We start from the raw sequence: 15,306 nt of genomic DNA on the forward strand, positions 1-15,306 counted from the left end.
ACACATGTGGCATAGGAGATCATGCAACCATCCTCGTGATTATCACATAAACTCGATTTCAATCAATAGATAACATCACATGGATCTTTTTCGAAGACCAATATTTCCTTTTTACTATTTTTTGAGTTTTTAGGTTGATAGCCCAGCCACTAATCATCAAGCTCAAAAAGCACCCTTGAAATGATCCGTAAATTGTCGTGGATATTCCACTGCACAGTTCGTCACAAAGGATCTGAAAATATTATATTAAAAATATGAGATTCTACACTATTACAGTTTTATTTAATTTCTAGATCTGTAAAATTAATTGTAATTAGTGCATGCATGCAAACGTAAATCAAGCAGAAAAGTAGAAAATGACAAAATAAGCCAACACACACATAATACACAATATATGCTCTCTAGGAAACCCTTTCGGAAGAAAACCCAGCTGGAAGGTGAGGTCGCTTCGCTCCCTTTCTCTGTCTGGAAATATGGTTGCAGATACAAAGAAGTAATGTCTGTGGCCCGGGGGCTACTACAGTGCACATATCCTCTCTATGTTCTCAGCCTCCTATCTCTCGTGGCTATCTTTTCTCAACTATGGAACAAAATACTCTCGAAAGAATGGAATGCCTCTTCCTCCTAATGACTCGGTTATAATACAACTCGATAGCCTACTAGTGGTTAAGTTTGACTACATCAACTCTTAACTAGAGTTACAAAATAGACTCTTATAGATTCTTTTACATCAAAAACACGTGGTTAGCCCCTTTTCCATGAATAATGGGGGCTAACACGACATCTTCCCGAACTATAGTTGTGAAAATAGGAAGGTCAACTTCTGAGTGGCATAACTTTTGCATACAGACTCCGATTGACGTGATTCTTGCGCCATTGGAAAAATTTCTCTGTGTACAATAGCATTAAAAGGTGCTACATTTAAGAAGAACATTTTTATCCCTAAAAAACGTCTTTTGATGCCTCAAAACGCTCCAGGAAGGTTTCGAACCCAGTTTCGCCAAACTGGATCCCGCTAGTAGAAACGGTCTTGTGAGCTGATTCTTCCACCTTTTCCACTCCAAATGCATCGAGATGGATGAAAAATATATAATGATCCAATTAAGATCATGAAATTAAGGTACCATTTGGAGATCTAATACAAGATATATTGAGATTGGGATTGGAAAGCCGAAAACATTTTGAAAATGAGAAGCATGGCTTAAAGCATTAGGTTGCGATTGGATGTGAGAGATATTTCCAGATTTCTTGATTTTATTTTTGAATATTTGAACTCTTTGGTAGATCAATTTCACTAGTATGGATCCATTCTCATATATATCCCAACTTGCAAGTTTGTTTATTTTTTGCATTACATATGTTGTTTTCTCCTCGTACTTCTTATTAGTTGATATTTATTCTATGATATTTCTACATTCATTATACTAAATTTATTATCCCCAACTGGTTTGCTTTTTAATTTTTTTATAAAAAATAAATTAGTTAAATTTTTGCTTTTACAATAATTGTTCTAGTAGAATTTTCTTCTTAACATTTTGGGTGATTGCAAACTTTAATACCTAGTATATATATTTAATAGTTTGGGTGATTGCAAACTTTAATACCAAATATATATTTACCAGCTTTTTAAGTGTTCAATTATAACGATAATTATGGGGTACGTATACATTAAATAAAATCAAATGTAAATATAAAAATTGAGAAGTTTGTAAACAATGAATGTCTATAGTGTTATTCTAAAAGAAAGAAAATTGTTCATTACAATCTAACTATTTTTATTTTATTTTTCCTTTGTGAGTTTGTTTATTTTCATTTCAAAGGCCCCATTATAACAGGGTCAATTTTCTATGTAAATAAAACATAAACAATGTTTTGTTTATAACTATCTTCCTTGAATTGTTTAGGGGCTAGGGGATATATGATGAAAAATATGGGGTGGTGGGCGATATTATGCAAGGGATGATGAGGGATATTATGCAAAACAAATACTTTTCACACAATATCTCTCTCCACCCATGTTTTTCATCATATATCTTACACCCTCGAACGTGAGGTGGGGTGTGAGGAGATATTAAGAGAAACATGGGTAACAAGGATTTATTATACAAAACAAATATGCTTTGTATAATATTTTCCCCCACCCCAACCCATATGAAGGTAGGGGCAGGGTGAGATATTATCAAGATATTATACAAAACAAATATGTTTTGCACAATATCTCCTCCCATCCCATGTAGTGCATGATATCTTCCACCAACCCCACCCTCGTATTCTGCCCTCATATTATGAGGGTTGGGTTGGGGGGAAAATATTATGTGAAACATATTTGTTTTGCATAATATTTCCCCCTACCTCCACCTTCACCCTCATCCTCATATTATGAGGATGGGGTGGTGGGAGACATTAAGCGAAACATATTTGTTTTGCATGATATCTTTGCCACCCAACCCATTACTAATGGGTAATTTGCATAGATGTTGTTCTTGCTAAATTGAATTAAGTGATAAGAATACTAAAGGGATCAAAGCATGGAAGTAAACATAATTTTTTAGTAAATCCTTTTAGCAATTTTGGTTTATGCAATGAATTTCATAAATTAAATAAATTTTCATAAGAAAGTGTAAAACAACACATATGAATTGATATATCATCACATCTACGTGAATATGCACATACACATTTTGATCATTCAAACAATCGAAATCAAGCATACGTAGAAATATATTTTTCTAAACTTGAGGGAAATTAGTGCAATGTGGGATATGGATTCTAGTCGAGTACCCCTTGGACATGCGGAAATGCAACCAGAACACGCTCTGCATTCATGAATCAACATGTCTTTGGGCATATGGACATGTATCTTTTGATTGCTCAAAGAATGGAAATCAAGTATATGCAAAAATAAATAAATAAATTCTATAGCTAAGGGAAATTATTGTAAAATGGGAATTTCATTGTAGCTGAGAAACCCTTGGAGATGTGGATATGCAACAAAATTCCAGAATCAACTCAAACATGTAACAAATTAGAGCAAGACAAGGAGACACCCATAAATGTACCACCCATTCTCAATGTCAAATAAGATATTATTGATTAAATCTTAATCTACCTCTCTAAAATTGAGTATCAGGTTGGTTGACACTGTAAATATGCATTCCCCCCTTTCTTTCTTAGATCTTCAATCTATATGTGTGTGCATCATCCTCTTTTTTCATATCTTCAAGCTCTATACATTTGCATCCTCCCTTTTGATTTAAATTTTCAAACTCTATATGTATCCATCGTCCTTTTCTGTTCACATTTAAAAACTAAGAGCAGAGACAACTAGACAAGAAAATTGCATTTGTAGAGAGATGCCCATACCACTTTTAAGAAGAATTGAAATACCACTTGTTAGAAAATTATATATTACAAAGCAATGGAACACATAAAATATTGCAGAAATGTAAACACAAAAAACACATAAAACAAGAGAGACACATATATACGTGGTTCACCCAATTTGGGCTACGTCCACGGAGAACAACCAATCCTTCCTTTTATATTATCCAGCAAAATGAAGAGATACAAGCTACAACAGCTCTGTTGTAATTCCCTCTTCGCTCTCACACAATCTCCTCTCTCTTTCTCGCCCAGAAAACACATCTACACAGATGCAATACAATTCGCTCATATATAGCGAGGCGTTTGCCTTCTAGGGAAAAAAACTCTAAATTAAACATAATTTCTACCATCATATTTTCGCCTAATGAATGACCCAGGTTGACTATGAAATTACAACATTTTACAAGGCAATTTTACATTTGTTTTTAGCTTTAGGGGCGTTGCCTCTGATCCCCCGGTGTCGCCCCCCTTGGACCCCCCTGGCGGCGCACATTTACAGGCGGCGTTTCCGCCACATTACGAACTAGGGTCCAATGCAGCGATACCTTTGAATAAAGAAGATAATGAGGCTCCACACCCAACACCACTCCTCAAAAGGCTATTTTAAAATAGTTAATGGTATACTATATATGTTTTTAATAATTCAATATTTATTAAATATATAATGAGCTAAATAATGCATAAAGTTGTATCTTAAAACTAGATTAGATCCATCTTAATTTTAGATCTACCAAGCCTAGAGAGTGACTAAATCTCTTCTCACTTTAAAAGAAGTTTGCACCTCAGATTTGATCTCTCCCATGTCTTGGTTGATCTCTCTCATATCTTGGTAGATCTCACTAGGACTACCCCAAAACTTCGTGTGAGATTTCATTTCCACAACCATTGTCAATGAAGCTACCCCAAACAGAAAAACATTTATATTTATAATTAAATTAATTAAATTCATAAATACAAGTGAACAAATATTTATATTTATAATTAAATTAGTTAATTTCATAAATATATTTTCACGCCTAAATTAATAAAATAATATAATCAATCATACATTTCCAATCATAATATAACACCATACATTTTTCAAATTAATAAAAAATAGTTTTAAAAATTTCCCAACTTTTGAAGAGAGGAGAAAGTATTATAAAGTTTGTAGACTTTCTCACCAAGACAACTCTGATGAAAAAACATCTTGATACTTTGCTTCGCGTCCACGAAAGAAAGAGCGCACACCTTTACAGTTTGAGGATGGATGAGATGCTTTGCCACGTGGAGATATTAATCATGTGAGTTAGGTGAAGGAGAAGGCATCCAAAATGAACGAATGATTGAGACTGTCTAGAAAATTATAATTTTAAATTATTAAATTTGTATAATGTATACATTAAAAATAATAATTTAAATGACAAAAATCTAATCAGAATCCAATCACTGAAATATGACAGAAATGGCCAAAAACTCACCTAAGACCATCCAATTTTAAAATATTTAAAAGTTAAATATAATTAAATTAAAAAATTAAAAATAATAAAGTTTACTTTATAAATTTATTTTAGTTTACAAAGATGTATTAGAGTCAAGGAATTTCCAAAGGATGAAGACCAAACAACATTTTCTCTTTTTTTTTTTTAGCAGCACACCGGAAGCTTCCTCATGTCTAGTGAACTCACTTATTGGTGCCTGGCACTCATGGATTCAAAGCAGAATTGAACTCGCTTAGTTTGGCACAAGGCTTCAACCCACTGGACTACTCATCGAACTAATAATCTCAGACTGATTGTTATATTTCTCTACCTTGTAAAATCCCAAAAAAAAGAACTGAGACTCTCTCTGCATTGTTATTTTCTCTTACAAAAGTAGTTTTTTTCAGTGGAGGTGGATTCCCCTGTGACTCCAAGTATTTTTTCAGTGGAGGTGGATTCCCCTGTGACTCCAAGTACTTAAAGAGGGCTTGTGCCAAGCAGCCGCAGTGGTTTGGGGATTTACGATTCCCAGTCAAATTGGGAATCTCTGAGAGTCCGGAGGCATGGCAGAATACGAAGATTCGAAGCATCCTATAATCCAGGTGTTTTGAAAAAACAAACTATTTCATTCTGTATAGAATAAATTTCATGCTCGTAGATCTGCGCTTCATAGGGATCTGTTTGGGAGTTAATGGCATTTTTTCAATCGTCGTATTTCCTTTGTGCAGACTTGGACTCTGAAGATTTACTGTTCGTGCGTGGGATGCCAGAAAAAGGTCAAGAGAGTTCTCCGGGACATCGATGGTAAGAATCGTTGCGATACCGCATGTTTGCACATAATTAGTTTTGTCTTCTTTAGTGCAGGTCGCGTGTTCGAATCTGGTTATGAATATTTACTAACCATATGGCTCGTTGTTGCAGGTGTGCACACCGTCAGTATCGATCCTGGCGAGCAGAAGGCGACTGTTACAGGAACACTGGTGTCTGCTGATGTCTTGTTGAAGAAGTTGCAGAAGAAATGTGGGAAGTATACAGAGTTGTGGCCAGTGACTCAGAATAAACAGAAGAACGAGTCCAAGACACAGATTCAATGCAGAGAGCAGAATTCAGGCAAAGATGTCGGTGCTGATAAGAAAGAACATACAGCGATGGCTGAGAGAGAAATGCAGAGGAACGAGGCCAAGATACAAAATCAACTCACAGAGCACAATTCAGGCAAAGATGTCGGTCGTGATAAGAAAGAACATACAACGATGGCTGAGAGAGAAATGCAGAGGAACGAGGCCAAGACACAAAATCAACACAGAGAGCAGAATTCAGTCAAAGATGTCGGTGGTTATAAGAAAGAACAGACAGCGTTGGCTCAGAGAGAAATGCAGGGGAAGAAGCCCAACGATCCGAAGCAACAGACAGAGCAAAAACTGGGTAACGGTGGAGCTGGTAATGCGAGTAACGCTGGAGGTGGTAAGGCGAATGAAAATGCACCAGTGGCACAGAGCAAAATGCAGAACAAGACGCTGAAGACACAGAGAGAGCAGAATTCGGGCCGACACGAAGGTAAAAAAATACTTCTCACACAGCTGAAAAGGAGTTACTAAGTAATAGGGAAATAGAGTCTAGTACACAGCATTCCTCCCAGCATTATAATGGAGAAAAGATTTTCAGAGAATCTTGTTATTAGGATGATGATAAGATTAATATGGTTTATAGGATTTTAAGTAGGTAAAATATTAATGGGGATTTTTTAATAATTGAATTATTTTTATGTTTTAAAAGAAGTCAGAGAAGTTTTATTGTAAGAATTATTGTAAGAATTATGGTGAAGTTAAGAATGTTGGTAGCGGTAAATATTTTGAAATTTAAAATGGATGACAAATAAAAATGCAGTAGTTTAATAAGACTGTTTTTTACTTTGAAAGTCATGGAAATTTGGATCATATTTTGAGAAAATTTGGTAAGGATTTTTGTAAATCCAGGTTATAGTTCTTAAATTTCAAAATTTTAGGTGCCCTAAATGTTTTTAATGGTGCTGAATCTATTTCCACCATAAAAATATGATTCAAACACTGCCTCTACAATTTTTTTTTGATTTTTTTTATCCTGATTCCTGCCACTTTTGACTGCTAAGGCAATTCCTCAGCCTCCATTGACTACTCCAATAAAAAATGAACAATCCAACAAAAAAGACTTTTCATCTTCAATCTTCTTTATTTAATATGGCATAAATAAAAAATTCTTTCCTCCCATGACATTTTGGGATTTAACTTCATTTTCACTTTAAAACCCATTTGAATTAGTTCTTATCTTAGCTTTTTGAACAAATAAATAATTCTGGTTTTCAAAATTAAAGTTAATGAGAGATCCCATTGCACACCAATTACAATCAATCTACTCATTACCAATTACAATCAATCTACTCATTGACCCTAATTAGATCTAATCAAACCAGTAATAATCTATCTTTTCCCTACTCCCTGCGGTGAAATTACCAAAAGCCATTACTCTAAATTGGCACACAAAACCAAACGATGGCGTTCAACCCAGTTACAATACCTTCTGTCTTGTCTGCGCAGCAGTTCTGGGCGTATGGCTCCTCTGAGCAATACAATCCCTTGCCCAGTTACACAGAGAAGCTGGTCTCTTTATATACAAAGATCGAAACTAGTTACTGACCTAAATTCCTCAACATAAATGCATTATACCACTCAGTTTAGGCTAGTTCGAATGACATTATACCCCTATGTATAGGGATAGTTGGAATGACAACAGGAACATCCTAAATTCCTTCGGAAATACATTGAACCTCTAAATTTATGGCTAGTTGGATTGACAACTCTAACATGGAAGCTGCGTCGATGTTGGGTATTGGAGACTGGCCACAATCGCATCGTATTCTTGGCCTCGCTGATATTGGTCTTCACACCTCTTGGCATCAAAATCGGCATTTTGTTTCTTATAATGAGCAGATCCAACTCTCAAAAATCTCAGATTTGGGAATATCTTGAAATTCAAAATTTCAGACTTGAGAATATCCTAAAAATCTGATGGTCAAGAGAAAGGGAAATCAATATAAATTCACAGTATTCTGCTTTACAGTCAGAACATGGATATATGCCATCAATATAAATTCACAGCATTCTGCTTTACAGTCAGAACATGGATATCGCATATGACTATTGTCTAATTATATGAATTAAGTTTAAATATTCAGGTGCATATGATTACAGTTAGGTTTAGATAATATGTTTGAGTAACCATAAACCCCTACAGTTAGGTTTAGATAATATGTTTTAGTAACCATAAACCCCTATTTTATTAGGTAGGGTTCATATCCAATTTTTTATTAACATTTTTTATACTTATTTATATTTTCTATTAACTAATTTTTATACTTGTCAATATAAAAAATTTTAATCTCTATTATATGGTCAATATATTACGTCATTTTTTCCTCAATATATATCCCTAATATGAATGCATTTGGTATGCTCCTCTAGTATCACCATTGTGAGTGTTGTCTCTAGTTACAGCCAGGTTTAGATGATATGCCTCAATAACCATATTCTGGGCATTCTGTAAAATGATATTGTCTGAAACTATTAGTAAGTAAAGCAATTTTTGGTAAAATAATAGTGTTTTGTTATTTAAAATGTGTTTTTTTTTGAATATATACACATAAATTTAACACCCTGAAAATTCTTGAATTAACCACTCAAATTTATCATCTAACAAATCTCTATCCTATTTTAGACAAATTCAAATGAAAAATATACCCCAAAACTTTCATATACCCCAAAACTCTTAAATTAGGCAGACTACGGCCAGTAGAATTAATATACTGTTACATACTACGGCCTGTAGAATTAATACACTGTTACATGGGCGTACACAGAGTTGATTATATCACCCCAGTCCTTTTGGGGCTGTGGAATGGATCTCATTTATCTGGGACATAAAAATATAAACGATGAATCATCGCAGGTACAATACAGTAGATATTCAGGTTAGAATAATGGATACTCTGTTCGTTTTGGAGAACGGAACTTTACAGTGTTCTAAAAGAGATTTACCAAATGATTACAGATTCAAGTTAGAGCAGTTGAATGAATGATTATTTATACAATAAATTTTTGAACAAAATAAAAGCACACTGTTATATCAAAAATGTTTTCACCTAAATTGAAACGTCTTTGAAATAACTAAAACTCAAAACAAAAATATGTTTCTTACTTCATAAAGCGTATAATGTCTTCAAAAACTTCTGCCCCCATCTTTTCTGATGTAATTGTATATTTCATTGTATCGAACAGATAATGGGCAAGTGGTCGAAGACGCATTATTCACTATTTGTCCAATAGTGTTTACGATGGAAGCACTGGTAGCTGCTACTAAGAATTTTGACATTGATAACAAGATTGGAGAGGGAGGATTTGGACCTGTATACAAGGTAACACAGGCTAGCACAAGGCTTCTACTGGTTTACATATAAAACGGGCATATAATATAATTAAGCTTTATTTTACAAAATCTTTCATACTGAGCATTTGTCTGAATCTCTCAGGGAACTACCCAAGACGGAAAACAAATAGCTGTGAAGAAGCTGTCGTCAAATTCTAGGCAAGGAAGGAAGGAATTTATGAATGAAAAGCTGCTTGCAAAAATTCAGCATCGGAATGTAGTGAATCTACTCGGCTGCTGTGCACAGGGATCAGAAAAGTTCCTTGTTTACGAGTACTTACCGAATAAGAGCCTTGATAAATGGCTATCGGGTGAGTCACTTGCACTTAATATGTATCGATCTAGATAGTTCGGTGTTGAATTGGTCTCTTATGCATGGATACAGATCCGGAGAAACGCAAAGAACTTGATTGGCGCAAACGCTATACGATTATCCTGGGAACAGCTAGTGGGCTTCGCTATCTTCACGAAGATTCTCAACTGCGGATTGTTCATCGAGATATTAAAACCAGTAATATTTTGTTGGACGAGAAACTAATTCCTAAGATAGCAGATTTCGGCACTGCTAAAGTTTTCCCTGAAGATAGGACTGCTGTCAGCACAGGGATTGTTGGAACCCCGTAAGTTTTTAATACAATTCTCAAGAGAACAGACAGGCAAAAGCTAATTTCAATTAGAATGCATGCATCTGGAAAATGTTCACATTTTAAACTACCTGTACATATAAGGGAAATAGTTAATGGCTAATAAATGCTAATAGGACCAGTATCTAATTCTGAGTACCTTTTAGAATGCTAAGTGTGAATTTATGTGAATTCATTTATAGAGTTCGCGACACAGACCCCCTTTGTGAGCCTGTGTCACTGATGTCATGACCCTTTCATAGTTGATTTTTGCTCAAAAGGAACCCTCCCAAGACCTTGCCTACTGTAATTCTGAGTGCCTTTTAGCATGCTAAGTGTGAATTTATGTGAATTCATTTATAGATTTCATGACACAGACCCCCTTTGTGAGTTTGTGTCACTGATGTCATGGCCCTTTCATGGTTGATTTTTTCTCAAAAGCAACCCTTATGAGACACTGCCCATTGTATATCGACTGCTACCTGTTCGACCTTTACCTCACTTGCATGACTCTTGTTTACTGTCAGTGCAATACCATGCAGGTATGTGACATGATCTTGCATTCAGAACTCTAATTCGCCTATATTTTCACGAGTCTTTGATTGCTGGTTCATTATTATAACTTTTGTCACGCAATTTTTTTAGTTGTAAGTGACAAAAATCGAAAAGAAAAAGTGGAATGGTGATTGTTCTTTTCAATATTCCAAAACAGTGAAATAAGATTATATGGGAGATATCAGTTATAAATGACTATAGTAAGACTGAACTGAGCTCAACTTAATTAGAATAAACTAAAACAGACTGTGACACTTGTTAAAGTTAGATAGAGAAAACAAAAGTGAAATGGGAAAGTGGTGATCAATGGTGGGAGAATTTTAATTTGATTTTTTCCATGATTCTTTGATTGCTGGTACACTATTTTGACTGTTTGTTATGCTGTGTGTTAAATCAGATAAGTAAGATTAGACTTTTTGAGGACTTTAAGGTACTTATTTTTTAATCAAATTTGTCCATAATTTAGTCTGGATTTGTTGGAATCACAAATTTGAGTAGTGAACTCTCCAGAATTATAGTTCCTATAGATTTTTAAAGATGCTGAATTCATATATGTTGTCAAAAACAAAATTTAAACAATAAAAATGAAGATTTGAAAAATACAAGTTTGACAAAAAATAGTTAAACATCACGTAATAAAAATTAAAAAGAAAAATAGCAATTAATAGTTTTCCTATCATGTATATAAAAAATAGATAATTTAATAATTATAAAATCATAATAATTAAATAAAATGATTAATAATAATTTTTTTCATAATATTATCAAAAAAATGATAATTAATATTGTTTTATGATTCAATAGAGATTAAATGACCGATGATATTTAAAGATTAAATTTTCTCATTATTCTATGTAAACCTCTCTCCAATTTCAATATATAGCCTTCATCCCATTCCAATATAGATGCTTATGGACGTAATTACTTTTTCATTGTTGTTAAATTTTTGAATTTCCATTCTTGATTAGTTTTTAACTTCTAAGATCAAGCATTACATTTTCTTCTGCAATTAAATTTCACATAATCATCGCTGAACTCCTAAAAGTTCCCTCACAGATCTCTTCCATTGGAATTTGAATATGCAGAGGGTATATGGCACCAGAGTATGTTATGGAAGGGCAGTTATCTGCAAATACAGATGTCTATAGCTTTGGCATTGTTCTCCTGGAACTTCTCACGGGAAAAAAGATATCATCTGAACCGAGGGAGCTTTTAGGATGGGTGAGATGCTCTGATAATGTTGTTGTATTTTCCTCAGGGGATATCTTTAGCCGAAGCATGAGATAACGGATTTCACTGATCTATTTTGATACGAATTCCTGATTCCTCATCTGTTGAAATGTATACTTATTTTATCAATAAACTAAAATTAAGCCAAAATTATCCATATCTCTCTTTCATGTATATATTTTATGAAAAATGCAGGTGTGGAGTTCATACAAACCAGGCAAACCACACAATGTTTTGCGGACGATTGATCCAACAATAATTAAAACATGTGATAAGGAGAAGGCCTCGAGATGCATTCAGGTTGGTCTTTTGTGTACACAGGAGGATTCATTGCGTCGTCCACCAATGTCAGAAGTTATTGCGATGCTTTCAACTTCTTTGATACTACCAGTTCCAACAAATCCACCGGTATCACATTCTCCATCTAATCTATCATTTCTGACTCTTTTGGTTACAAATATCATTTCTGACTCTTTTGGTTACAAATATGAAATTTGATGGGTTATATTTATGTTTAAGAAAGCAAAGATAAAGATAATTTTCCTCGGACACCGATGGAGTTTTATTTACAGGGGTTGTTGTTTTTTTTTTCCTTAAAAGAAAGGAGTATGTTGTCAAGTGTGGAGTTAGCTGGAACTTTAATATGGGTAATTATTTTTTAAATTAGTTATGATCAAATTTACTGATTAAAACTTATAACTTCATACCCCAATTCAAACTTATAATTTATTTTTACAATTTTTATATCTGTAATAACATTTTTAATATTTACTAATCATTTATCTTTACAATTTTTATATGTAATAACATTTTTAATATTTACTAATATTAATTTCTTATTATTTTATTCTATAATTCATTTTATATATATATATATAAAACACTCATCAAAACCCCATAAAAAAATTTGAACTTAATCATTGCCCAACTCAAAACCCTAACGATGTGACATTGTGAAAGTGTATTTCATTGTTTTGTGTTTCCCACAACAGTCAAAATGGTGATAACACTGCGTTTTAACGAATTATCAGTTTCAAGCTTTTGGCGAAGGGGTTGGGCAAAAGGTAAAACTTAAGAGGGGTAAATAAAAGTAATAACTCTAAAAATTTAGTAATTCCGCATATCTTTATCAGGTTTAGTTAAGAGTTTTGGTTTTACGCAGTAAAGCATGGAGCAGTCATAAATTTAGGGATATATGCTGAATCTGTAGCAAATTTGTGTAGAGATTTTGCTTTTAAAAAACTAGTGGTCTAACCAGCAGATGATTTTGCTTTTAAAATACTAGTAGTCTAACCAGCAGATGATTTTTACCAGGAAAGCCATAGAAATTTCATTATGATTTTTGAAAAAATAAGGTTGGAATTTTTGGAATTAAGTTCTAAGATTTTGGGCAGTTATTTTTTAATGGTGCTGCATTTATTTCTAAGGTAAAAAGCAATTCAAACAATCATGGATTTTTGAAAAAAAATACTATTATAAAACAGAATTGTCACATGCTTAGTAAATTTAGCTAGAATTGCTTAAATTTATTAGCTCTTTTTTATTTTTCCTAAAAAATTTGATAGTAAAAATGTTTAAATCTTATTTATTTTACACCATCAAAAACCTTTGAGCACCCAAAATTTTGAAACTTCTATTACTATTTCCAAAAACTTCACATATATTTTAACAAAATACTTCCAGAATTTCCATGGTTTCCGGGCAAAAACTATCCTGGGTTAGAATACAGCTTTATAAAATATTTAAAGGTTTGCTGGTGTCCTCATAAATGAGGTTAATGAAGAACCAAAACGGCGGGAAGTTGTGAATGTCTACCACATGCAGGAGAAACTCCAGGCTTCAATGCAAACCCTGTTCTCTCATAGCCTTGCAGGTGAAATAAATTTATGATCACCAAGCAACTTTAGAATTCATCTGTTGAGCTTTTACATCTGCATTTTAATGCTTTTTCTCTTTTGAATGAAGAATGCTTTTCCGTTCCGCTGTTGTCATTGATTCTACAAGGAGAACTCTGTGCGTTCATGCTTGGATGGTTTATGGTTTGAATGGTGATCTGATTTCTTTCACCTCCAAATGTTTGTAAATCCAGGGCTCTAATGTGCGAAGGAGAAAAGTGAAGCGCTCTAATGTGCGAAGCAGAAAAGTGAACCCTGTGGATGGAGGCATGTGACAGCAAGGTGGTGGAAAATGGCGAGCCTAGAATGTGAAAATTGATGCTGTGTAATTGAATTAAGACTGAAAGATCCAGGAGTGAAGAGAATAAATGCAATTACATAAAACTGAACACTTCTGTTCAGGCTATTTTAGATGTTTACGAAGCCCTCTATTTATTATTTGTTGATAGTGATTTTATTGAACGGGCACGTTATAGAAAATCTGAACAGTTTCGTGAAATGGTTACATTTTAACGGTCGATTTCGTGCGTTTATTTGCATAAAGCATTTTATGGTTAGGTCTAAAATGTCTATCCAAGAAGAAGAGATTTTGGAACATACATATAATTTTAATTTAAATGCAAAATGGTGGTATATTAAGTTATTTGGGTTAATAGTTTAGATAAAATGAGAAAAGGTTTGCATAGGAAAAGAAAAATGTTGCTCCATATCTCTAGGAGGTTAGATATGGAGGGTGGCATTTACGGTTAGCTTTAGCGTTTAGTCAATTCTTTACATGTTTGTTACTAGTTTAAAGTGTTTAGCTAATATAGAGAATGGTATAGTTAATATAGAGAATGGTATGTTTGGTATTAGTGTTTAGCCAATATAGAGAATGACATGTTTGTTACTAGTTTAAAGTGTTTAGTTAATATAGAGAATGGTATGTTTAGTATTAACATTTAGGCAATATAGAGAATGGCATGTTTGTTACTAGTTTAAAGTGTTAGCCAAGGTAGAGAATGTATGTTTGGTATTAGTTTAAAGTGCTATTTTATTTTTTTCTCTCTCAGTGCATTAGTTATTGTAACTTTATAGATCTCCTTAATAATCGTAAAGTTGTTTTTTTTTATTCCAAAAGTTTAGCCAATATAGAGAATGGCATGTTTGTTACTAGTTTAAAGTGTTTAGTCAATATAGAGAATGGTATGTTTGGTATTAGCGTTTAGCCAATATAGAGAATGACATGTTTGTTACTTGTTTAAAGTCTTTAGCCAATGTAGAGAATGGTATGTTTGGTATTAGTTTAAAGTGCTATTTTTATTTTTTTCTCTTCTAGTGCATTACTTATTGTAGCTTTATAGATAATCTCCTTAATAATCATAAAGTTGTTTTTTAATTCCAAAAGTTGTTTATAGCTTTCATATCATCCAAAATTATTTTGGTTATCAATAAAGCAACTTTGTTTTATAAGGTCTCTACTTAGTTAAACTTATACCTGTGTTCATAGAATATTAAAAAGTATCTCTAATCGCTCTAAATATTGATAAAAGCTTCCCAAAATCTTTTTGTTGGACCCTTTCCTAATACATGTCTTTAATAAAAATAACTCTTGTTTTGAATGTATATTCCCTATTTTCACTGGATACCCATTTTTATAGCCTTTGATAATATATTGATTCTATTTTGCACAATTTAAAAACCCCCTTTATAAATGAATGC

General features: G+C 33.4%; 1 protein-coding gene across 2 annotated transcripts; it reads left to right on the forward strand.

Annotated features, from left to right (window-relative positions):
• The first annotated feature begins 4,959 nt into the window (after positions 1–4,959).
• Positions 4,960–14,202, forward strand: LOC149246420 (cysteine-rich receptor-like protein kinase 43). Of its 2 annotated transcripts, XM_089457911.1 has the most exons (10): positions 4,960–5,256; positions 5,296–5,446; positions 5,573–5,648; positions 5,766–6,401; positions 9,155–9,291; positions 9,406–9,613; positions 9,688–9,922; positions 11,566–11,701; positions 11,906–12,118; positions 13,800–14,202. In XM_089457911.1, exons 2-10 carry the CDS (start codon positions 5,408–5,410, stop codon positions 13,878–13,880), a joined length of 1,761 nt encoding a protein of 586 aa, XP_089314037.1. In that variant the 5' UTR covers positions 4,960–5,256; positions 5,296–5,407; the 3' UTR covers positions 13,881–14,202. The 2 variants fall into 2 exon arrangements, with proteins under 2 accessions (XP_089314037.1, XP_089314036.1); XM_089457910.1 differs by having other exon boundaries at positions 4,960–5,446.
• The last annotated feature ends 1,104 nt before the right edge of the window (positions 14,203–15,306 follow it).

This window comes from Pinus tabuliformis, chromosome 7 (assembly GCF_031772625.1).
Source record: "Pinus tabuliformis cultivar Carrire ecotype Pingquan chromosome 7, CPIR1, whole genome shotgun sequence".
Lineage (NCBI taxonomy): Eukaryota > Viridiplantae > Streptophyta > Pinopsida > Pinales > Pinaceae > Pinus > Pinus tabuliformis.

Coding starts and splice junctions, on each gene's coding strand:
- LOC149246420 (XM_089457910.1), top strand. CDS start 5,408: ATGGCAGAATACGAAGATTCGAAGCATCCTATAATCCAG. Junction 9,614..9,687: donor CCTTGATAAATGGCTATCGG/GTGAGTCACTTG, acceptor GCATGGATACAG/ATCCGGAGAAACGCAAAGAA. Junction 9,923..11,565: donor ACAGGGATTGTTGGAACCCC/GTAAGTTTTTAA, acceptor TTGAATATGCAG/AGGGTATATGGCACCAGAGT.